The 26674-nt window shown below is 39.5% G+C and overlaps 2 protein-coding genes across 2 annotated transcripts in view; one reads left to right on the forward strand and one right to left on the reverse strand.

The window, feature by feature from the left end:
* Positions 1-4514, forward strand: part of mttp (microsomal triglyceride transfer protein) — a 36621-nt gene extending 32107 nt beyond the window's left edge. Inside the window, exons 17-18 of the mRNA XM_003225733.4 lie at positions 343-513; positions 1973-4514. Coding sequence (XP_003225781.1) covers positions 343-513; positions 1973-2144 — 343 coding nt within the window. The 3' untranslated portion in view covers positions 2145-4514. The remainder of the gene's footprint in view (positions 1-342; positions 514-1972) is intronic.
* A 2919-nt stretch (positions 4515-7433) lies between these two features.
* On the reverse strand, positions 7434-26145 carry c5h4orf54 (chromosome 5 C4orf54 homolog). The gene is made up of 2 exons (XM_008118276.3): positions 20473-26145; positions 7434-14820 (listed from the first exon to the last, which is right to left on the reverse strand). The coding sequence occupies exon 1, from the start codon at positions 25510-25512 to the stop codon at positions 20518-20520; it is 4995 nt and encodes a 1664-aa protein (XP_008116483.1). The 5' UTR covers positions 25513-26145; the 3' UTR covers positions 7434-14820; positions 20473-20517.
* Between the last annotated feature and the right edge of the window lie 529 nt (positions 26146-26674).

Genomic DNA, 26674 nt, shown 5'->3' on the forward strand with positions numbered 1-26674 from the left:
TTGGTAAACTTTATGCTTACAGCCTCATTCTCTCGAAGGTGCTCCAAGATACCTTTGTACTGAATAATGCTATTAACTTAGGGAATTTTAAAAACAACATAACTGAGAAGTCTTAAATAGTCACAAAAACACAGATCCTTATTTTAAACAAAACAATTTGATGAGAAAATGTTGGGCAAAGAAAGTATGGATACGTCATCTGGGAGAATAATTCAATGATATAATGGCATAGTGTAATGTTACCTATAAGTTGTGGTGTTTGCTGGGGAGATACTTTTTAGGTGCTCTCAATGTCTTTCAGTGTTTCTGACATTTTCCTTGTTTCTCCATCTCTTCTTGTAGGGGAGCTGTGGCGATCGTTGGCAACATTGTTGTGGACGCCTCCTTTGTGAAGGCCGGCATGGAAACCAGTTCTGAAGTTGAAGCAACGCTGGATGTACGCACCACTGTACAGTTTTCACAGTATCCCTTTTTAGTCTGCATACGGATGGACAGAACTGATACCCCATTCAGGTAGGAAAGTAAGACTGAATACCTATCATGTGGTAATGCAAGCAGTGAAAAAGACTGATTTATGCTTGGTTGCATACTCAAGTAGCCAACTAGCAAAGAATGGTTTCAGGATTATTCATATCTCCTTCAGCGAATGGACGCATGTATGCATCAAATGAATCCTATGGCTTTAAAGATAAAATCTTTAAAGATTTGGCCGCTGCTAATTGTGGCAGGCTCAACCAAAGGATCAAATGTTCTATCTAACCATGTTGTTTGATAACATTTATGCTAATTTGGTTGGTGAAGAAATATACAGTAGGGTGTCCACTTTTGTGGAGGTTAGGGGCACAGAACTCCTGCAAAAGTGGAAAAGTACAAATGGGGAAAAAAGCTTTTTATGAAACTTTTTATAGGAATCACTGAGTCCTTCCACCAGAAGCTGATTGCAAAATTGCTCTGGAAGATTTAGAGGATTCTATAGAAGCATTTCAAATGCCTACGGAATTATTTTGAGGGCCGTGTTAACTTTGGCTAAGGACCCTAGAGAAGGGGAATGTGCAACTTACAGGTGTTAATGTCTGCGATTCATCTGATTCATCGCTTTTGGCTATTCCAGTGAGGGGTAATGGGAATGGCATTCCAACAATATCAGGAGAGTCACTCATTGTGAACTCAGCCATGAATAAGACTTTCACATGACCTAAGTGATGCAGCCACATAAATTGGCAAGGAATGACTACAATATTATTGATTACAGCTGAGAAGGCTTAACCCATCATGGGTTCATATCCAACATCTATTCACCCACTGCTAATAAATCAAATTCCAGCCTATGTCCTGGGTTGCTGTGGAATCTACATGGGTGGAAGCCACTGTGTGGTACCCCTGGCTGCTGAAAACAGAATAAAGCCATTGACCCTTGAGCTAGGCATTACCACATTAATTCCTCCCCAATGGCTCCCTTAAAAGTGCCCCCTTGACCTGTCCACACCAAAATATATCCAGTCCCATGCTTAAGCAGCTTAAAGACAATATAAATTCAACTAAATATGCCAGAAATAACCGCAGTGGAACAAATAGGGTGGATAGGTGAGATGGAGCTTCCCAGAAAAGGGAACAAGAGAGCCCCCCACTTGATTGGGTCAGCCTTCCCATGTTTCTGGAGTCCTGTGAAAATCGCACTGGCCTGTGGGAAGGTGAAAAAAGAAATGAACAAAGTAGATGATGCCATCTGCATTTTCACCAGCTACTACAAGCCACAAATGCCACTTCCAATGAGTTGTGGATGCTGCTCCCTACACTTCCAATAGATATCCTATACCTGCTTTAGAAGATCCTGGAAAGACAGGAATTCTACCATAACCTCTGCAGTTGAATGCACATTGAAGAAGGATCATTCAAAGGATAAGGTACTTTTTTTCAGCATATAAAATGATATTATATAATGACCTTGGTTTTGCTTGTTTGTTTTTGGTAGGCAATTTGTTACTAAATACGAAGGCCTAACACCTGGAAAACCCTATGTCACTCGAAAAGGAAAAGTGGGGCTGCTGGATGGTTCTGAATATCCCCTCCACCAAGAGAACTCCCATATGTGCAGGAAAGTTTTCAGTGACCAGTCTGACTCCTCATCAGAAAGTTGGTTTTAATAGACATCTGACCAACCCCATGCCTGATGTTGGCTTCCATGTACTGCTGTGCCAGCTTAGGGCCTGAATCTGTGATGGTCATGTCTATGAGAACTTTGCTGTCAACTTCAAGAGGCCCAGAATCAAGTCTTGAGTTTGTATATACTTGTTTACATATTTACTTATATTTAAGAAGTGGGTGTCTGGGGTAGGGTGGGTTAGGGCGGTAAGAAGCAGGGCTTTACACAATTCTATGATTCAAGAGATTCACACAGGGCTTGGCATAATGTGATATGGCACCTCACCTTATGTTTCACAAAGTATGTTTCTTTGATTTTTTGTCCCCAAAAGTATCTAGTTTAAAATGAAGGTGTAACTTGGATTGGGACCACAATGCTGGACAAAGATTTTTGTCTCTGGCTCATTCTTTCTCCCATCAATCCCAAAACTTCAATATTCCTCTAAAGGTGCTTCTAAACTCAAAAGTAAAATAAATACATTTGTGCTGTATCTTTCCTCTCCTCTCCCCATTTAATAATAGTTCAAGTCATGTAATAGCAGAAAATTATGTCAGGGAAGGGGAATGCAGGGAAATGCTCGATATTTCCTTGCTTAACATTACACTACCATAGTTCCTTCAACCAGAGAAACCCAAAGATTCAGATTTAGTTGTGAATCATCCTAATATATCTAGCTTGTCCCAGAAGATCCACATCACTTTAGTGTTTAAAATAAAACACAGAAAATGTACATTGTTTCCTAAACCAGGAAATACAAAAGACTGTGATAGGCATTTTTGAAAGTGACACAGTAAAACTATTATTATTTATAAGTGTATGTATCATTGTGCCATCTTACTCCACAGCAGACCCATTGTTGAAGGGATTATCATTTCAGTGGGTTTTTAAAAAAAAAAAAAAAAGATGGTGTTTTCAAAAACAGTATTCAGTGCAAAGCATTGGTGAAGCTGGAACTTTGATCTTCTTGAGAATATAATTTTTTCCCACTGCCAAACTTGAACAGTCCTGATTCGGTAAGAACATTTTGTTTTCTGCGCATAAATTATTATGTATTTTTATTCACATTTGTATGTCTGCATTTTTTCTGTGCATGTACACAATGACATGCACTTTTGCGAGCATATTTTTCATAGCTAGTTGAATGGAAAAGCTGAACTATGTTCTAGGACAACCCCATACATTTTAATGGGGTGACAGTAGATGTTCCTAATGGATGTTTACCTCTCCCATGTGTATTGTTGGATGATTTGTTTAATTGGAATAGAGAGAGAAAATAGTGTTAGGGAATTAATTATGTTCTTTTTGATTCACCACCCCATTCCCCATCTGTCAATTCTGAAGAATTTAGGTTAACAAACTGTGCACTCATAAATGATACTTCATTTTAAAGTGTTGGTTGTATTTGATGAAAGAAATGGCTGCCAACAGTAAAATACATATTCTGTATTGGTCTGTAGTTTTGAAACAAATCTTTTGACTGGGGTCAAGAGAAGATCTGAACATATCGGGGCCAAAAAACTCCCTACACTTTATTAATGTCTTCCTAAGCTACTTTATTTTTTACATTGTATTACATTAAGACAGCCATGTGTCCCATGTAATCTGTTTAATCTGTAAAATCCGTCTGCATAATCATAACCTATACATTAGTTCTCTGGTTTTCCTCAAATACTTTACCTGCCAAATTCATCAGAATGACTGGAGCTATCCTGATACTTTTATTACTTGTTATGAAATGGATAGATACTTAGGTAGGTAGGTAGGTAGGTAGGGAGAGAGAGAGAGAGAGAGAGAGAGAGAGATGATCTTCCAGAAATGACTGCTTTCCTTTTTGTCAGATAAAGTAATCATGACATAATTATATCATAAAATGCTGGGACTAAAAAGATCTGCTGTTGGAATTTGACAAGACAGACATGACTTCAGTCCTTAGACATTTTAGCTTGAGACAGTCCCTAATGTACCTCACAGAGGTTTTGGGGGACTAGAAGGAGATTTGTATATCTTGCCTTAAGCATCTTGGAGGAACAGTAGAAAAAGATGAAACAATTTGGTTTTCACAAGAAACAACACACACGTTCTTCCATAAGCCCTCCAATTATTACTAGGAAGGCAAGGACATCCAGCTAATCCAAAGTGTACTTTCCATCTCTGTATACCTATGGAACCTGCATGGAAATAGATGTGAAGGCTCCATCAATTCACTGGAATTCCTGTCTTCAAGGAGGTGTTGAATTATGTTCACCTTTGTTTCCTAGTGAGTCATTTTTCAACAGGATGATTACACTTTTAAAAACATTATATATTGTTGTCAACAATTACAAACTTGAACTCCCATACAAAACCTATCAAATAAAATGGGAAAAATGAATTAGAAGATTCTCATGCCTTTGATTTTGAATAATATAGTGATGTGATTGTTTTTGAAGCATTTGATCTTGTCAGTATTCAGGTTATGAAGATATATTTTGGGGGGTTTAAGTGGACATCTAACACAATATCTCTAGTTCTAGTTGTGGTTGCTCACCCAACTTTGCTAAATGGCCATTTAGTCCAACATATCACTTCCAGAAGCAGAGAGCTAGATGCCTCTGGCAAAATCAGAAATAGAGTGCAGAGGTCACAATCTGTTATTATTGTTTCCACTGTTTTGTAATCAGTGTTACTTGAAAGTGGATGTTCTCTTTAGTTATCAGCACTAAATAATAGGCCCGCTGACCATAAAATTGCTTCTAAAAGCAAACTAACATACCTGCTGGGGCACCACTGACTCATATTTTCCTGGCAATGTCTACTACCAGCATTGTAGTTAGTTTTTGGTTCCCACCATCGGTAATGATGCCTATAGCCGATAATGACTGCATGACAACAATATCCAGAAATCCATACATTCCTCAACTTTGTTCTAGTAAAACATCCTGCTCTTTCTGAAGCAATTATCCTTGGTTTCCAAATCCTATCATGTTGGAGTCCACTAAAGGATTGAGAAGCAATTCTGAATTGATTTCCTAAATTCTGAAACAAACATCCTCAAACAACAATGTCTAATTCTCTGCCAGACAGAAAGATGATATGTCATTGAATTCCAGCAATAGTGTAGTGTAGATTTTTGGGGGGTATTTGTCAGTGATAACGAGTCAGTGTAAACAAGCCTTTTGCAGTCCAACAGTTGCTCTCCTCAGTCAGCCTTGGAGCTCCAGCAATTCTTATTCTTGACAGTATTTCTTCCAGTTAAATCAAAACAGATTGGTCAGCAAATGCAAGCTTCTGAATCCAGCTCTGTTCCTTTCAAAGTGATAAATGCCCTTGTAGATTCTTCCCCATGCCATAACCATACTCTTGGTTATGAAGATAACTGACCCTAACAGCTGGACATAATGGAGATTCCAGGCAGATTTTTTCACCCAACAGCTGGCTGTCAAAAGTTAATAGTTTACTTACATGAAGGACCATGTTGTTATGGAAACCCTACAATGAACAAAAATATGATCACAGCCAAATCTAGCTCTAAAATTTCATATGAAAAATGTAACCATAGAACACTTAGAACATTGTGCATTCAGTATCAATATTATGCCTGTGTACAAATTGTGTGGTGTGGACTCAATCATAGAGATTACATGTGTGATTTTTCAAATGTCCCCCAAAACCTTTAGTTGCCGTACATTACAAATACCTGGATTATGCTGTTCAGTGGGCCCTTGATTTCCACTGGGGTTTGATTCAGGGAGCTCCCATTGATACAAAAATCCATGGATGCTCAAGTCCCATTATAAACAATGGCATAATAAAATGGCAAAATCAAGGTTCCTTTTTAGATTTATTGGGGGTGGGTATTCTGAAGCTGTGAATGATGAAATCTGCAGGTGGGGAATCTATAAATATGGTAAGGCAACTATTTCTTATTCTGTTAAATTCTATTCTATTAAATCAAATTGCTGCCCATTGTAAGGCTGCCTTGAGTCCCCTCCGGGATATAAATATGGTAGATAAATATTATCTTAAATATTATGCTATATTTACTTCCAAATAGGTCACCTTATTACCTTCTTTCAGCAATAATAATGAAGAGGATTACTTTTCAGGCACCTAAAAAGCTTATGGCAATTATAAAAGTATGAGCTTGTGTGAATCCATACCATTGTTGTTCTTCTCCTGTATGATTTTTTAATACCTTTGCCTGATGAAGAAGCCAATGTGGTTTTTAAAGCTTGCATTATATATTTTGTGCACTTGGCCCAATACTTTGTGGATTTGGGATGATGGTGCACTTCATCAGATGCTATGAATAAGAGCCAGTATACTGAGCTTAATTAGGTATACTTAACAAAAATTGAGAATTAGCTAATACAGTAGAGTCTCACTTATCCAACATAAACGGGCCTGCAGAATATTGGATAAGCGAATATGTTGGATATTAAGGAGAGATTAAGAAAAAACCTATTAAACATCAAAATAGGTTATGATTTTACAAATTAAGCACCAAAACATCATATTATACAACAAATTTGACAGAAAAGGTAGTTCATTACACATGAATGCTATGTAGTAATTACTGTATTTACGAATTTAGCACCAAAATATCACAATGCATTGAAAACATTGACTACAAAAATGTGTTGGATAATCCAGAACATTGGATAAGTGAGACTCTACTGTAATAGTTAACTGAACCAATCCAAAAGCCTTCTTTTAAAAGTTTTTTTTTAAGAACTGACTTTGTAGATAGATGTGTACGTATCAGCAAATACTCATCAACTTGTCTCCCACAGTCACTTACCATGCATCTTATCCTAAATTCCCTGCAAGATCCAGTGAGCTCCTATTGCTACTGGCTTCTTGGATTAATCAATCAATCAATCAATCAATCAATCAGATAAGAGGACTGAAAGTTGTTTTTAAACTTAATAAGGACAGATAAGAAGCTGATTGCCAAAAGGAGGCCCAATTGCACCCCAGCAAAACTAGCAGAAATGCAAAATCTCATTAAACTGTGTAAAAGTGCAGACATTACCAGACTTTTCTAATTAAATTGTTACCTTTCAGAAATATTATGTTGCCTTATGATTGTCATCAGCTGGAAACTATTTGAAAGCACAGAATAACAGCAACTGGATCATATGAAGAGAAGTCCTTGAAAAATTCTTTATATGAGAATTTTACCGTTTGCTAAATATCTTGACATGCTTTGTCAAGATAGATACAATCAGTCATTTCTGATCTAGATTTTTAGATTTACAGATTTATCCTCAATATTACTTTTAAATAAGCCAGGCAGTATATTAATAAGTTGTTTATAATATAATTTATTGAAAAATACATTTTATTTGTCATAACATTCAAAAAATATACAAAAGCTTGCCAGTATGCTTACAAGGGTTTATTTTAGGCTTAAAGTATTTAAACAATTTATTACATATTCTCACGATCCTCATACAATTAAATCCTCGCTATGCACAACACACCCAAAGCGCAATTCCTCAATCTCTTTTGCTAGGTTCACTGTTTTTAAATTCCAAGCTCACAGCATTCTATCATGGCGTCACTTCAGACATCAGCTAAGAACGTGCCAAAATAGCATCTATTTTAAAGCAGCAAACAAGTAAAAAAAGAAACCCTAGATAATTATCTTTATAGATTTCCCATAAGCAGCAATTCATTTCATCAAAACTGTCTCCAAAGCATCCTGTCCTTTCCATTTGGCTCCACTGCATTCATCTCAAACACTCAACCAACATTCTCCATCATGAGCATTGTACCTACTTTACATTTCCATTCTTAAATCCCTTGACGCTGATGCTCCTTGTACAAAAACAGCGGGTGGGAAACCATTAACAACACTTTATGCACTAGCAATGTTTTTTTTAAAAGAGATTTTCTTTTTTGCTGCTGTTGAGTAACCAAACCTGTGATGCACTTTGCAACAGAAAAAAAATTAAGAAACGGAATGACACTTATGACTATGAACCATGAAGTAAATACATGATTTAGTGTTAAGAGAAGACATAATATCCCGAAGCAGCTCTACCAAACAGTGTATGTGAACAGTAGCAAATGTAAAAACCATTCTCAGAGACAGTAAGTGTAACATTGGAGGGATGATGCTAGTCCAGGCATGGTCAGACTTCAGCTCTCCGGATGTTTTGGACTTCAACTCCCACAACTCCTAGCAGCCTACCAGGAGTTGAAGTCCAAAACACCCTGAGGGCCAAAGTTTGCCCATGCCTGTGCTAGTCTCATTCAAAACCTGTGAGATTAACTGCTCTTTTAAATGTTGTGGATTCTGGTGTAGATCTAAATGTTTTAACTGCTAAAAGTTTTCTTTCCTTTCCAAGTACAACTGATTTTATCTGCCAGAGTTGCAATCTGAAAACAAAAACACTACCACCAGTTCCACATATCACACCAGAAGCGGCTTGCAGTTTCTCAAGTCGCTTCTGACATGAAAAAAACCGTGTATACAGTAATGCCATTGTTCGCCATAAACCAAAAACCAAACTGCTATGGTCTTGCAATTCAAATTCAGCTTGATACTCAAGATTAGGAACTGTAATGTGTATCAGCTCTGGAAATGATATTAACTAATTTGATGTAATCATTAGGGTTGTGCATTCGGGGTAAACCTTGACCTGTTTCATGTCGCGGCAATCGTTTTTAATTAGTTTGATTACTCCTGTGTTATTATAGAAAAAATAGCTACTTATATGACACCAACCATCCATGTAGTATAATATTATCTATGTTCACTGGCAGCAGATCTCAAAGGTCTTAAGCAGACAGGATTTTGCAGCTTCGCCACCTGAGATCTTTCAACTGCATTGAATCTGAAACATGATACAGAACACATATGCTGCTACTCTATTTGAGCACTGAGATATAAGCAGAACACTCAATTTTTGGCTGTTTTTCATCTCTTGAATTTAGCAATTTTCAAAAATTCATCTGTCTAAATTCAGGGATATAATCCTGCAATATCAGCTGTAAAACCTCATGCCATGTAGCAGTAAAATATTTACATTAAGCCTTCAGATTAAACTGTATACTTAACTGCCTTTCTAGCCTGTATTCAGAACATTAAGTCAAGAAACTCACAGCAATCTCATTAAATCACAATCTTTCTACAATCACAATTTATATTTATAGCACTTTAAGGAGAAATTAAGCATATCCTGATATGTAAAAGTGAAACATGTCATATTGAGGACGAGGGATGGCGGATGCAAAAAGAGGACAGGATTCCTCCACATTTAAAACATGTACATAAAGGAATTTTCTGATGTAGTTTGCATCACAGCTTGCTACATCTATCGAAACTCTGCAGTTGACACAACACTCCAAAACAGAGGAACAGTCCTCTTTTGCATCTAGTTGCCCTACTGAGGAAATGTGTCCTGAGAAAATGTTTTTACACGCATGTGAATCTCTACAAACACTTTTAAAAATAAGCTCTCCGTTTTTCACCATCTTTTTTGCAGGATGAAATTATAGCTGAATCTACACTGTAGAATCAATGCAGTTTGACCCCACTTTAATTGCCATGGTTCAATGCTGTGGGATCCTGGAATTTGTATGTTGGTGAGACCATCAATCTTTGGCAAAGAAGACTAAAGGCAATATAAACTACAACTCCATGATTCCATAGCAATTTATGTGGCTGTGGTGTAAAATGCATTAATTCTAGAGTGTAGTAGCACCCTATGTTATCAGAAAGACCTATCTGATTAGAGGACATCAGGTCATTTGAATGACTTCTTATGGAAGATACGAAGGAAAGTCCAGCTTTGGGGAAGGAGTGGTATTTTCAGAACAGACTCACACTCCGATAAGCTATGATTCCAAGCAAACCATGCCCCCTGAAAGTCTGGGTCCACAATCCAAGACAGACTTAATTGCTAAACTATGTGTTGGGTTTCGGTGTGTTTGTGTGCATATGCAAACCTGTATCTTGTAAACAACAGAATAAAACGTATCTATGAGCACCACGTTGGGCAAGGGGAATTACATTACATGTTCCTGAGAATATACCTGAACTTGGTTGGAAATGATACTGTCGATAAATCAGAAAATACTGAATATATTTACCAAAGTATTTTATGTATCATTTGCAGGTCCAAAGAGAATTAGGGGATATCTTATATTAAAAACAAAACAACAGTCTATCTGCATTAATTTTCTTTTCTTTTACACTGAAAAACAAACCCAAGCTAGAAAAATAATTTTTATATCCTAGAAAGCTATATTAATTCTTCAAAGTTAGCAAGACTTCCTTTCACGTTGTAATAAAGGACAATGAAAACAGCACGTCTTAAAGGTCTCATTAACAAGTAATATACTGGCAGGGGATTTAGCAGGGATATAAGACCTCAGAGCTTTTTCACACATGCCCCAGAAACTATATCTGAGCCTCTTGTGTTGTTTGTAAGCACAAGTAAATGATTTTGATGAGGCTCCAACTGTGATGAAATTCAGTTTTGAAATAAACTGAATAGACCAAACCATCGTAGATTGCTTTTGCAACAATTCAAGATATTTTTGTACCACCTATGAAAAAGAAAGGTATTTTATTCACCATGACTTTCTTCAGCGACCATGTCATAGACGGTTCTCCTTTGCAATTGTTTAAAAGAACACATCCACATGTACTACATTAAACCTGTTAAGTTGTCATCAAAAGGCATTCAAAAATATCACAGACATGAGATTCTGGGGTGGGGGGGGCATGCCTGAACATGTTCTTATATCATGGCAAATCAAGTGTCTCAATGTTATCAACATTCTTGTTTTAAAAATTCAATAAAATGGAAGAAACAGATTAGATCCATTCCTAAGGTGGCACAAGATAGCTGCTTTGGCAGATACACATATCAGAAGAAGCATTTTGGTTTAAAGTGGCATCTATAAATGTACTACGCTATGCAGAAGGTTCATCAGCTACAGCAAACTAACTTAGATTCAGAAGGTTACTGTTCTATGATCAACTTTTGGTGGAAGCTAGCCATGGAATTGCTTTGGAGAACCTACAGATTCCTTTAGAGGTGTTCTGTCTAGCAATCTCTAGGTCCTCCAGCATGACTGAAGGAAGTTGACCATGGATGGAGTCACACTGGAAGACATAGAAATTCCAAGGAAGAATGTTTTAATCAATTCCATGAATAATCAAAACTGCACAAGCCAAAACTGCAAATGTGGAAGGATGAATGTATTGCAATACGGCAGTACTTTCAGAGGAGCTTGCTCTTGTTATACCACTGGACCACACCATACAGCAGATGCTGTATTTTCTCATGTGTTTTGGATGTAGAAGCCCCACAAAAGTGGAAAGGCCACAAATATTTTTTTATTACCTTAGAAAACATCTAGGTCCTCCAGGATAAGTATATAGTCATCTCCTGACCGTAGTTGACCAAAAAATCATGATGGAAGACTTAAAGATATCTGAAGAGACATATTAATCAACTTCATGAATGATCAAATCCACAAAAAGTTAAAGCCACATGTGTGAAGGGGCAACTGTAGCTATGAAGTGTTTTGGCCATGCACATGTTAAGACTGATGAATCAAATCCACTTATTATTAAATAAAAGATCCTCTTATGTTAAGATCTGGAATTCCAGTTTAACCATGATAATTTACTTAGTGTTTTAAGCATTTCCCCCTTGTATAGGCTAATTTACACACTGGTAGTTTGAATCTCTAGTATACCTTAGAACAGCACCATGATTGCAACTAATAAACACATGTTCATTGACCATGTGCTGTTAATGCACAAACACCTTCACCAAAATCTAAGGATACATGCAATCTCCCCTGAGAAATATCACATGTTATATTGAAACTCTGTTTGGCTTGCTTTAAAGAATTCCCTCAGAATTTCTTCAAATTCACTTTAGGCAAAATATCATTATAGCTTATAGATCTGTGATATCATCCTGAGGACATTATGGAAATTCTTTTAGCTTCCTTTGAGGGAAAAGAAAAATGACTGCAATGATGACTCAGCTTTCAAGATAAGTCGCCACACAAGGAAAAATAGCACCTCAACTCTGACTTGTTATTAAACTGTATTGATTTCAGTGCAGTTTACAGTAAACTAATATAAATTATGAGTTTAGTTAATAGACCATGTACTGTCTTTGGGCTTAACTACACTGCCTCTATACTCCGGAGTCAATCAGACATCGCTCCTGGATGTCCAAGGACTTATGGTTCATAACCAGTTAACAGCTTTATCCCACATTAAGAGACATTGGGGGATGCTCCAGAGATTTGGTGATATTTTGGAGCCGTCCCATACTTCAGGGTTAGTGTGGACAGCTGAACTGGCTCTAATTCTGTCCATATGGCCTGATGTCACCATTCCCTTTCCCCTATGCTCATGGGGCTGTTTCATCCATAGCTGGCAGAAATTATTACAGAATTCGGGACTGGTCTGGATCAGCAATGCTTTGACCTGGCCCTAGATTGAGGTGTCTGTGTAAATGCACCTTTTATGAGCCACAAGGTACCTATATCCAGTTGATGTGGCAATCTGAGAGAATCATAAGAAGGATATGGTAGCACCTATACAACGCGATATCTGTTTCTATGGGTGTTACTTCTTGCCCTGCTGCTTTTACATTTAAGCACCCTCTGCAAAACCCAGGATTCTTTTGAATGGATGTGTCCTTAGTTAAGTTTGCAATTTCTGCATGCACCAAGTAAACCTCCTACAACACTTCTCCAATTTCAAAAGCCCAATACAACGTTCACTCTTCTCCCATGAAAGAGCTTTGAGGTAAATCTTTTAAGCTTTAGCATGATGGCAAATATACATGTTACTCAGGCTTAGGACATGGATAGAAATAGCTGGCCATATTAGCATTCACAAAGTAGTTTCCAAAACAATTTTCTAAAATGCATAATGTGCAAAGAAAACACAAAACGCCACAAAGTTAAACTGAAGGGAAAATCTCCCCTTTGATATGGTGAATACTCTTGGAACTACTGTACAACATACAGGTATTGATTAGTATACAAATTCCTACATGGGAACAAAATGATGAAGGAGGCTTCAGCAGGTGAAATTCTATCCGTTACATACCTGTTGGAATCCAAGTCCAATATGACAAAAATAGTAACCTTAATTCTTTTAATTTTCATTTTCTAGCTTCTGTAAACCATGGCTTGCGATATCAAAGCAGAATATTTCAAATAAGAATGCAACCTAAGTATTCTGTTGTATCCACAGTTAGGTCTGGAAAACAAAGCCCACAGATAATTGTCCTGATCAGGAAAATTTACTCAAAGTCTTGCACAAGTGTTTGGCAAGAAATCTAATTTAATTTCGTAACATTTATATCCAGATAAATATTCATGGGTTTAGAGCTCACACTCTATGAAAAATAAGGGAACATACTAGTACTAGTGAATATGTTTTCAGTAGGATTGGTGCTGATTAGCTTAAACCACATGGTAATAGAGATACTTTGAATGAAGATCATCAAATTGTATATCTATAATGTAAACCAGGTTCTAATTTGCTTCCAAGGAAGATTGTTTGAAAACTACCGCTGACTTCGATGTAAACTACCATATATATTCATGTATATGCTGAAAAAAAAGACAAAAAAAAAATCTTCCCCCAAACCTGGGTTGACTTATACATGGGTCAATGCTGGAATAGGGACCAGAATGAAGGCCGTGGAAGCAGAGGCTTATTATAAGTCTCTGAAAGAAGCAGGTTGTTTCCCTTTTCTTCAAGCTGCATTCTCATTCTCTTTCCTCATTTATACTCCCTTTCCTGTTGTATGTGTATAGATGTAACCATTTAATAATCAGCAATGCAATTTATCACCCCACCAAAGTAACCCCTCAAATAAACAGATCATCTCCTTCTCTTTGTCTATTCCCAAGTATGTTTCTTTTATGCATCTTTTAAAGAGAGGAAAATATTTGATTGCTACGTGTCACTAACTTTTACCCTCAATTTATCCACAGATTAAAGCAAAATCCACAAGTTTGGCCCTAAACCCACACTCAACTTATACATGAAGTAAACTTATACATGAGTGTAAATGGTAGTTTTAAAGATCTATTGTCAGGACAAAAGCTTTTGGAGATAAAGGACATTTAAAATTATTTTTTTTGGTTTTTGTATAGTTCACCCTAGGAGATGGACTGATGCCTACTAAATCTAATATGTTAATATTCAAGGCAAACTGCGTTATATCTAAACATGTAGAAACAAAACCTATACAGTCACTTTGCAAAGCAGAAAATTAGCTAGGAAAGGTGTACTTAACTCTTTTTCCTATCAACTGTTCTCAAGTGCATGTTTATTATAGAAGAGGTTAAGTACTCAACCCCTTTTTTAATTTTTAAATTGTGTTTGGCACTCCTTTGCATGTATTTGCATGTAACATATAGTTAGCTATATGAATTACAAAGATATAGAGATTATTAGGCTTCTACATTCAAACATTTTCTATACACAATATTCAACCTTTCACATATGCATAATTAAATTTATACATAGTTAACATGGTGTCTGTGTTATGCAAACATGAAAAAGAACAACACTTGTTTTGTAGAAAGCAAAGTATGAGAAACACATGAGAAAGAAAGCAGCATCTTAAATGACACTTTAGCATTACTAAATTATTTTCAGATTAACGGAGATAAATTCTTGTTCTTTGTACCTGTAAAATAAAAAAAATACAGAAATTAAATTCTTGACTTATTGCATAAAGGTTTTTACAAAGCATCTTCTTAACATCATAACGGTCCTTTAGTACTGTCTGTAGGATACAATTATTGTGATATAACAGGTATTAGAGCAAGTATTCAAGGTGAAAAAAAATCTATAACTTCTGTAATGATGATGATGATGTATCAGAACAAGATGGAGGGCTGATGGGGGACATCCAGCTGAAGGTGGTTTTTTTAAAATCACTCCGTTATGCACTGGACCATATATGCACACATGTGAATATCTTAATATAAATATAAGCAGATTTGCATGTGCACATATGAGGTTCAGTGCATAACAGTGAATTTAAACATTTCTCTCTTCCCCTTTTTGTTTATTCAAGCTCTGTTCAATACTATAAAGTTTAAAATAAAGAGTTTCAGAAAGTTTTAATTGCTCTCCATTGGTGCTTCCTTGAAAGCAGCTGTGTTAAAGCAGTCTCCATGGGGTGGGGAGGGAAGGCAATCATGTGTTTTCCTTGAGTGCAGGCATATACAGTGATGCAAATATGTGCATTTTTCAACCAGATTTGGGATAAATGGGGACCCTTTAAACTTGTGTTTTTGTCTGTTGAAATGAATCAGTGTGGATTTACCGCTAGCATCATGTAACACCCCCCCCCCCCCACACACACACTTTTAACCCAGTAACTTCCACATTTTAGGTGCTGTATAGCAGGACCCTCAAAGAGGCTTAAAGTGTTCTAGAAGACACTTTAAAAAGTCTTGCTGGGCTACTATTAGGGATTCATTTAAGTGAATAGTTAAACATTGGTGTAAAATGTACTTTCAAAGTGTTTATCCATGTCTCTTCTGTGGAAAATACTCTCATGTATAAACAAGACATTCATGTCACAGAAAACAACGCTGGCTAGGTTCAGACAAAATCTGGAAACACTGTTTAGTTAAATCAAAGCTTATTTTAATGAACCAGTTGCATATAGAATTAAACCATAATTTAGCACTGCTTCAAGGTGAGGCTCTATGGAATCAAGTCAACCTTGGGGTCTGCACCTTGGTATCCCCAGCATACCTAGAAGAGGGCTTTAGAAAGATTTAGTTTCACTTTCTAGGATTTTTGGCTTGCCATTAGGTATGAACCAGACACGGGTTTAGAATAACCTGTGGGCATTTGCTAAACAAGCCAATTAGAAATCCTGGCTTGTTTCACTAGGGCTGAAATCCTAACATAGAGCCACACAGTTCCATGTCCTCCTGGGAACTGTCAAACTCCAAGAAAGGTTCTTGGAGGCCATTCAAACAATGAAGAAGCAGCTGGTGGTCTCCACACAGAAGAGATGAAGTAATGAGGGTGTGATCATAGGTAAAAGCGCACCCTCAATTTTCCTTCTGGAAGCCATGAGAAGTCTCATCTTCTGGTTTGTATATAGCAAGAAGTCAGGAATAAGAAAAGTTGAACCTAGTTAAGTACTTCTCACACCTATGGAAGCATGGGAAGTGTGGGGCCATAAGACAGTTTGTAGAGCAAAGCTATGTAGTTCCAGACTGTAGTTTAATATTACATCTGATAATGACTGCAGTCTGGAGATAAAACTTCTCATAAATTGTAATTTGTGTAAGGCTGATAAAGCAGATATGTAAACCAGAGTTTGTGCTTCCTATGTTTGAATTCATAGTTCCACATATCTCAGGAGGTTCTCCACATCCATGCATTCAACCATCCATGGCTTGAAAATATTCCCCATGCCAAAATTCCAGAAAGCAAATCTTGATCTTGCCATTTTATATTTTACCATATCACTGTATATAATAAGACCTGAACATTTCATGGATTTTGGTATTCAAAGAAGGTTCTGGAATAAAGCTTCACTGTCTAATGCCATTGCTGTTTCACTTGCCTGCTAAGTTGGGACAAATTTAGTTGAACAGAGTGCTGAACCTAGCAAAGTTGGTTTTCATTCAGATGCATATGCAAGTTGTATCTTGGAAGATCAACAAATCTGTTACCATTATACTAAGTGTCATCAGTTGCTATTATTTCATACAACAGTAACAATCATTATGTAAAATCCAAGCATAAAATTCCTTGAAAGGTGTGTCATATGTGGTTACTTATATCCCAAACTCTAATGTTAGCAATCTTTATAGCTGTAGAACACTGAAGGTGGAAATACTGTGTGTTTGTGTTTGTGGCAAAAAACAGAGTAGTATAAAAGAAGCTATATAAATCAAATCAAAGGTCATTTTTGAAAATGAACATTATTGGGGTTCAGATATGTGCAACTACAAGAGTAATTGTCATCAAAACAAAAGATGCATTAAACGTATTGGAGATCTCACCTTACACTGAGTTCATAAATGTTCAAGCCAAATCAGATGAGATGTTATCTGGTGGGACACCTACATTGAATCTGAGCCATAGCACTAGGAAAGGGATGGTTGGGTGTTTCCTCCCTTGCTGTTTCCTGACTGAATTCTCCTTTCTGTTCCCCTACTAAAACCTTTTATTACAGTGGTTCTCAATCTGTGGGTCCCCAGATGTTTTGGCCTACAACTCCCAGAAATCCCAGCCAGCTTTCCCAGATGTTAGGATTTCTGGGAGTCAAAGGCCAAAACACCTGGGGACCCACAAGTTGAGAACCACTGTTTTAAGCAGAGGGCCGGTTCACAGTCTCTCTGACTGTTGGGGGGCTGGACTATAGTTAGAAAAAAACATGAATGAATTCCTATACATACTGTACAAATCTTATTGTAGTGTTAAAGAAAACCCATGAAGGAACAATACAATATTTAAAACGAAGAGCAATTTTAACTAACATAAACTTGCCAGTATTTCAATGAGAAGTGTGGTCCTGCTTCTGGCTGATGAGATAGTCAAGTTAATTAGGACAGTAGGACTGTTGTTGTTGTGTGCCTTTGGATCATTTCAGACTTAGGACAATTCTAAGTCTAAGGTTTGGGGCATGGGGCAGGTAAGTGACCTTGGAGGGGTGCATCTGGCCCACAGTCCTTAGTTTTGGACCCCTGCTTTATAGGAACAGCTAAAATTGGGAATAAAGGCATAGGGAGAGATTTAATTTCATTCTCAAGTGCTTGAACCCTCCCACAGAGCTGGAGCTTTTTAAACTTTAGAGAAACAGCAGGAGATCTAATTGCAGCTCTCCGGCTGTTTCACTGAGCTGCATCCTTAGAAGAGCATGCTTGTATGCAGTTCCAGTGTACAGAGACATCTGAAAAGGCTATTTGTGTAACCACAAGTGTAGACTATCCCCCCTCCTTTAAGCTGAAGGATTTATTACTCTCAAACATCTGTCCACACACATATATCTATCTTTAAGAAAGACTGGGTACTTCTGTAATATGTTTTACGTATGTGGAGAGCATACTAGAAAATAAAAAACCAAAGAAACACTGCAAAACCCTTGGCCAAAATTACTGCCACATGCATAACTTTATCTTGTCCTTTTGGTAAGACTGAGAGCCAAATTTGACTTTAATGCCTTTTTTGATAACGGTTTAAGAGGAGGGGGCTTCATTTTACAGCTCCCAGAATCCTCCAGCCAGCATGGCCTCTAAAATGTATTTTCCCCAATCTGTTAAAACTGTGCTTGGGACAAACCTATGCTTCTTTCTTTAGAAAAAGCTGATAAAACTGCCTTTTATTTTCCTGATGAATTTTCTCCCCTTTCCAAGCTGTTTATACCCTATTCTTTACAGTTACATAATATTTTATGACCTCTACATATGCAATGGATGTGTTCCCAGATTTCACAGATATGTGGAACAGTGGATAACAGGAAACCCAATTGTTTTCAATGGACTGAGAGATGGAGATACTGAGAAGAGGGTGTCGCTTGTACAGGAGTCCCCAAGAGAATAATTGAAATTGTGTATAAGTGAAACCATATATATAGGTTGAGAGCAGTGGTTCTCAACCTGTGGGTCCCCAGGTGTTTTGGCCTACAGTTCCCAGAAATCCCAGCTAGTTTACCAGCTGTTAGAATTTCTGGGAGTTGAAGGCCAAAACATCTGGGGACCCACAGGTTGAGAACCAATAGTTTAGAGGATACAGGGGTTGAAATGTGTTCAGTATAGTGATTTGCTAAATATTGGTCAATTGTGGGTAGCTGGACCTCTATATTTTAATGGGAATTGTTCCACCTGTGGAATTTCAGCTGGTTGAACAGCTGTTAAAGCTCTGCTAGAAAAGAGTTGGCAACTCTAGTATCAATATGAATAGTCTCATATGTCACACATGAGTGAGGAAACTACAGCTCAGTGGTTGTCGGTATTTCTTTGAAGTGTCTAGTGTGAGCCAGCCGCTGATCTGAAACTTTACCACTTCTGTAATATGTCAGAGTATTCATATACACATATACACATATACACAGTCCAGTGACTTCCTGTGCCTAACAATAAACTTGAATGCATCCTGCTTTGCACTTACAGAATAGGACCACAGAATAGGTGTGTCTGATCTTCCAGTAATGTGTTCTGCTGTATATATTCTATTTCAAATGCTTCCTTGGAAATGAGTCTCTCTTCTTAATCCCTGGACTACTTCATTCATGTGACAATGATTTTTATGGAAATCATTTTTGCATAGAAAATGCCTGGCTCTCTATGTAACATGGCGTGTGCCTTCCTCAGTAAACTAGCTGTTAGAGAACAAGAGTGGGATGGTGTTATTATAAATTCAGGTCTAGCTTGTTAATCAATATGTCAAAAATACTAGACTACATAGACCCTTTATCTGATGCAGTACAACTGTTCTTATGCATGAATTGCTTATACACTGTCATGCGAAAGTGCATACAAACCCACTTCCAAACACTGGTTCCTGCATTTTCCTTAAAAATGGCATAAAAATATTCATATTTAGATATATCAACCAGACAGCTCTTGGGCCTTACTAAAACTACACCCCACAATACACAAGATTTTGCTTTCATGGATGAGTGAAGAACACACAAATTTACACTGTGTCACATTGAACATCATCTGCCATTGACCGATGATGCTTCAGATATACATGTGTGCATTCCAGTTATACGTCAACTTGTGATGACCACATTAATTAGGCAAAGAATACTTAGAGGTGGTATCATGGATCCCATCTCCAAGATATCTTATGATGTATGTATATGCAGATGTTGGTACTCCAAAATCTGAAATCCAAAACACTTCTGGTCCCAAGCATTTCAGAAAAGGAATTCTAAGTCTATGGCGCATTTTGATTGATATTGTTTGATTTTCATAAATGGCAATGTTCACAGTGTCTAAATACACACACACAGCTGCCTCACTTCCTTCGTCTCTTGGAGAATACTACTCATATATCATGAGCCTTTGGTATCCACTGGGGTTTGGTTCTGGGAGCCCCAGTGGAAACCAACACTTATTAATACCAAGTCCCATTATATACAGTGGCACATTTCTATAAAATGACATATAAAAATGACAAAATCGATGTTTGTTTTTGGAATTTTGGAGGGAGGGAGATTTTCAAGCTATGGAAGGCTGAAATCTATGGATGCAGAATTTGTTGATAGAGAAGACAGACTACATACCTAGACAGAACAAGAAGATTATGTAAAAATACACATGTCACTAGTTCACAGACTACTAAGCAACCAACTCACCCATGGCAGCAACTCCAGAAGAAGAGACCTTTGGCTCTTGGCCTGTCACCGATGCTCCACCACAAAGCGCATTGTGGTGCCATCAAAAGATGGTGGTGCAATGATTCTGGGGCCCAGTGGCTGAGAGGTGATACTGATGAGGGGTGCCTTCTCATTACCTGAAGCTGTCTGTTGATGCTGAAGTTGGGTCCCTTTACCTGTGGGCATGTAGTAAGGGCTGTCAGCTCCAGCAATGTTGGATGAGGCCCTTGTGCTGAGGTCGCCACTGGGCTGCTGCTGCTGGACCAATTGACTCTGCAAAGTGGCACCACTAGCAGGCAAGACAGCCGGAAGGAAGCCTGGGTAGATCATGTAGGCAGCAGCTGGTGCACCATAACCTCCACCTGCTGCTGCAGGGCCCAGGGTCAGGGAGGATATGGGTAGGGTCATGGGGGCCATGGCAGCTGGTGGAGGAGGCTGTTGTGCACCTGGGAAGGGCACTTCTACATATTGCCCAGTCTCTGGATCAAAGAGGCGTCGCTTCTGAGGCTGCTGCTGCTGCTGCAAGGGTGCATCTACCACATAACACTGGCCTGTGCTCAGGTCCAAGAGGACCTTGCGCTGCGTCTGAGGTGGTGGGAAAGTGGAGGCTTCAGCAGCAGGGGGCGAGAAGCACAACAGAGGTGCCTGTTGTGTTAAGGCGGCAGCGGCGGCAGCAGCAGCAAGGGACAAAGCTTGAGGAAAGATCTGTGCAGGAGACATGTCAAATTGATGTGCAGTGGTGTGAGGTACCTGAGGCAAGGGCTGCTGCTGCGACTGCTGCGGAGAAAGCAGAGGCTGCTGGTTCTTTGTAATAGGGCCTTCCTCAGGCTGCTGCTGCTGTTGCCTGGCTTGGTTTCTCCCTGAGTAGTAGGGCTGTTGACCACTAAGGGCAGATGCAGCTGAGGCTGCCGAGATGAGAACCCCACCCCCTGATGGAGCTGCTACTGGTTTTTCCACAGATGAGGCCTTGAGAGGGATGGCCAAGTAGTTCCCACAGTCCGGAGCTGACACCTTGGGGCCCTTTTCAGCCTCCTCCTGTTTGTCTGTAAAGAGTTTGATGGACCGAGGCCTGGCCTGGCCTTTGAGGCCCCTGGATGGTGGTGGAGGAGAAGGTTCTTTGGACTGCTGTTGCTTGGCCTTGTGGGCCAGGGCATTGAAGGTGAAAGTACCACGGGGGGCCTCAGGAGCCCTGCTTCGCTCCAGAGTTCCTGTGGGGGTAGTGGTGGTAATAGCATTTGTGGTTGCCTCTCCACGTATGCCAGGGCCACGTAGTCGCTCCCGAGACTGGGCCAGATTCTCAAAGGCAGCAGTCTTGGCTGAGACCTTTTCTGTGTTCTTGGTCGGGTTGGCAGTCCTGCTGTGAGTTTGGCGGTCTGGGCCATTCCTGCTGTTGGGCGATATCGCCTGGCCTGTTGCCTGGTCCTCAGACTTGTCACCTACCATCAACTCTTCCCTGGTACAAGGCATGGCTCCGGTGTTCCGTTCCTCACTGGTGATGAGAGAAAGAACATGGCTGTCAGTTATGGGCAACGGGTCACTCTTGCGCTTCCACTCATTTTTGTGGAAACTGTAGAGTTCCTCCATGCTCCGGACTGCTGCCGTAAGTTTCTCCAGTGCTTGATGGTTTACTGTGAGAGATGTCTTTGTTGCTTCATCTCGTGAAGGTTCTTCTTCTCCAGAAGCTACCAATGGTACTACTTTGTTGCTCTTCTCTAGAATTGCTGATTGAGGCTGTGATGCTGGCTGTGCTTGCTGCCTCCAAGGCACAGAGCTTTTGGACACTATCTTCAGCACAGAAGGCTGATGGGGGTCACTTTTGTTTGGAGCAATGGTAGCCACAGGTAGCCTCCCTGAAGTCCTGTGCACCAAGATTGTCCCCTCTTGGTTGGAAGGTAGCATCTTGCCTCCACTGTTTGTTTTGGCCTCCATCTCAGAAGTCCTGCATACGTTTTTTTCCTCCTTGTCCTCCTTGTTGTTGCTCACTGCTTGCCAAGTTATCACCATTGGAGAAAGAGACCTGGGAATGCCTGCTGTCACTATCTGCTTTGGTTTCTGCTCAGACGTTCCCTGCTCAGAGTTGACACTGCCCCTATCACTGTTCTCCCCTGATTCATGGCCGTAGTTACTTTTGATTAGTTTCCTAACATCTCTCACCTGGTGGATTGGCCCTTGGATCTTAGCCTTACTTTCTCTTACATCGCGCACTTGAAACTGAGGCACTTTATCCATGGTTTCCCCTTTGAATGATTTTTGCTGCTGACACTTGATATCATCAACTGTCTTTAAAAAATTTGGGATGCTTCCAGCTATCTTTGGTGTGAGGAGCTTGGCAATATTGAAAGGATGATCTTTGTTGTGCTCCACGCTGCCCAAACTGATTTTGATCTCAGGGGGTTTAGGTTTTAGCACTGTGGTAGCAATGGCTGTCTGAGCTGCTGCACTGGTTGCTGTGGAGTATCTGGTCACCTGTGTGCTGGATTGCTTTTCTTTGGTTGTTTGTTGAATATTTGGAACAAAGAGACGAGACATTTTAGTTGACTTGCTGGCTGATATTTCTCCCAAATCAGCCTTCCAATCACCTTTGGGTGAAATTTTCAGTTTTCTCACAGGAGCCTTTTCTTCCTTTTTCTCTGCTTCTTTTTCTTTCCATGTTCTGAATGCACTGTTTTGACTACGGAGAAAGGTTGCCTTGAGCGTTTCGGACGCACTCTCTTTTATTTTGCATGCCTCTTCTAACAATGTTTCAGAGAGGGATCGATCCAGACTAATGTTTCCCTCCCGAGGAGAAGATGGCTTGGAAGTAGGTGACTTGCTATCAAAAAACTCCCCCAAGTCATCTCCCGTTACAATAGTGTAATCAGAACTGCCTTCTGAATATCTAGAATTCTGTCTCTGCAAACCCCCATCCTTGAACTTTTCTTTGAAATTGCCATCTACCTCTTTAGAAGATAAGGAATTGGACATACCGGAATACGTGGTGTCTGTGATCTCTCCCCTTTCCATTTTGAATTCATGCTCCAATTGCATTTTCTTTGAGATGACATTTTTGAGGAGACTAGATGCAAATTTTGATTTCTTCTGTGTGCCTTCCATGGTTTCTGCAGCTGACCCAGTTTGTTTGCAGGCTTCATTGCCCAGCTCCTTAGACAGTGCGTCTGTAACTTCATCTGTGCAACTTGATCTAACAGTAGTATTTTCAGAAGGTTTAGCATGTCTGGGGACTCCCGTTTTAATATTGCTGCTGAAATTCAAAGTCTCCAACAAAGTAACAACTCGGGACCCCGACTGGATCCGTTTTTCAAAAGAAGGTGGTGTTTCGACATGTGTTATTTCCCCATCAAGTTTGCTGACTACAAACTCCAATGCTTTCGTCTGTGACTTATTAGAGTGAATATACAACTGGTCAGTGGAAGTTTTTGTCCCAGTGCTTCTGCTCCATCCTGCAGATGCAGTGTTGCTTTTGAAAAGATTCTGCTCTGCCTTTTGCCCAAGGCTGCCACACTTTAAATCCAAGTAAGTTGACCACCGGTTGATTCCTAAGGTATGGTCTGAAAGAGACGTGGAAGATTCACTGGAGCTCAAGTTCAGAGTATCAAAATAGGGATAAGCTAAGCTCCGAAATGCCCTTGCAGTTAGGCTTCTTACTTCTTTATCTGCATCATCCAGCTCACTAACCACACTGGAAGCACCACTTGAATATCCTCCCAGTTCTCTTGCTCTTATGGCTCCGCACTTTGTTTGCAAGCGTGCAGGAACTGCAATGAATTTTTTTGCATAGTCATGAAAAGCACCTTGCTTTAATCTTGAATTTTGTTCATGAGCTGTGGAGACACAGACACTCATGTCGCCTTCATGCTTGGCAGCATAAATAATGTTTTGCTTTTTGTGCTGGTTGCTAGGCTCATTTATAGCCTTGGAAGTTGGTTTGATTGATAGGAGTATCTGGCCTGCAGAATTCTCACTCATGTTGCTGAGGTTCTTGGACTGACTTTCTTCCGAGCTGGCGCATTTGTCTGTGATAGGGGTATCATTTTCAGAATTAATGCTGACTATCTCTGTGCTGCTGGTATTATCGATACTGTCGGTCTGGTTATTGGGATCACTAGTTGTCGTGCTGAGATAACAGCTATTGTCCTCTTCCGTCTGTGTGTCTGCAAGTGTCTCTTCACTCCCAAAAGAAGCATAATCCACAAAGGAATAGATCACATTGTTGTCCTCAAAGTCCCACCGGGAGGCTAATCCATAGTCAAAATCCATGTCATGGTCCACTTCGCTAAGCTGAATTTCATGGGTTGTAATATAATGTGCTTCATCATTATTACTGTTGTTTTCACTGGTGTAGCTGTCTTGCGACTGCAGCAGTTGTGAAGCATGCCGACATTCTTCTCTCTGGTTACTCAGACAGATTTCTTTGCACTCTGCATCATCATCTTCATCACTGTCATATCCAAATGAAGAAGAGGAGGTTTTGCCCCCTGTGCCCGAGTCGTCTGTTTTTGGAAAGCACCCTGTCTTTGGTACTGGCGAAGGAGACGAGGATGAGGATGATTCTGGGCAGCCATTTGTGTAAAGCTGGATGTTGGAGATGCTAGGGGACAACGTGCTCTCAGACCCTTCTGAGCTGCTGCCAGAGATGCTTCCCCCCACCTCATCAGCTTTCATCCCCACGGGAGAAGGAGAGCCTTCCATGTCAGATTTATAATCCTGGGATTCTTGATCTGCAGATTTGTCTGCCAGCATATTGTTTGCCAAGCTGTTAACCTCATTCATCCTATAAGGTCCATTTTTAGGTCTGATAAAGGCCACTTTACTTCCATTCCCTGCCAAAGTCAGTTTTACAGCCTGAGGACTCCCTCCCCTCCCTCCTGGGAAATCATAAATCTCCACATATTTTGATTCCTCGGATGAGGACGCTGGTGGCTCTTGAGAATGTTGCTTCATTTTTCGGCTGCTGCTTTCTCCAGCATTCCCTTTTTGAATCATGATCTGCTCAGCAGGCGATTTTGTAAGAACGTCCATGCCGACTGCTTTGCAAGCTGACTGAAGGGGACAAAGAATTTTTGGACCCAAAGGCAGAAAGCTGGGAGACACACACGTGTCCCCAGTGCTGTGGTTTCCAAGTCCACTCCCTGAAGTTTAGTGGTGGACCCCGGAGAGACGCCCGAAGGTGCTGGGGTGGTAGTAAAGTGGCTGGCTGCTGTTGTCTCTGCGGAGATGGGGGGGAAGCTGCTGCGGCTGCTGCCAGTCTCTTATTCCACAGCTATGAAGTACAGTTGTTGGTCTGGCACGGAGAGCTGTCAGTCTGAATGCCATTGGTAACAGAAGTAGCAGCACTAGCCGCATCTGCAGCTCAGCTTCCCCAGACATCCCGATATGACAAGAAAGCATATGGAAATTCTTATCGTTATTAAAGGGGGATGTGTTGGTGGAGGAAAGAATCCTATTTATCATATAGTCATTTTAAAATAATGTTAGTATTTTGAATGGTGAAAAAACTATGCAATAGATAGCAGGGAAGAGAAGGCAGAAAATGTATAGTGTGCAGGAAGTAGTGGTACTTTTAATCACATTACAGAGAGTAGTAGCACTTTTAAACACATTACAGAGAATAGTAGCACTTTGAAACACATTACAGAGAGCAGTGACACTTTTAATCGCATTACAGAGAATGGTGGTACTTTTGATCACATAGCCGCCCCCAGCTAAAATTTGCGAGATTCATGGGCACAACATTGAATTAAGTCTTGCCATTGAACTCATTGAAGAACCTGCTATTTTTATGATAAGCTTCCCTAAAACCACATATTTTCAACCCATGTTTTATTCAAATTAATTACTCTACTTGCCATTTGGTTTCATTTTATGCAGAAATATTTAAAACGCCCTCCTCCTATCTGAAATGTATATATATCTAATATAGTTACTATCAAAATTCTTATTTTCCTGATTTTGAGAAAAAAAATTGTCCAGGAATAGATATAACAATTTTTACGTTGCATTTTAGACTTGAACATGCCTATCTGTATTTTATAAGTGTTTTTATGAATGTCTGATGTAATTGAATAACTTTTTAATTGATTTACAATGTATTGTACAATTTTATATATGTGTTTTATTGTAAGCCGCCCTGAGTCCCCTATTGGGTGAGAAGGGCGGGATATAAATTTTGTAATAAATAATA

The sequence above is a fragment of the Anolis carolinensis genome, chromosome 5, assembly GCF_035594765.1.
Source record: "Anolis carolinensis isolate JA03-04 chromosome 5, rAnoCar3.1.pri, whole genome shotgun sequence".
In the NCBI taxonomy this organism is placed as follows: Eukaryota; Metazoa; Chordata; class Lepidosauria; order Squamata; family Dactyloidae; genus Anolis; species Anolis carolinensis.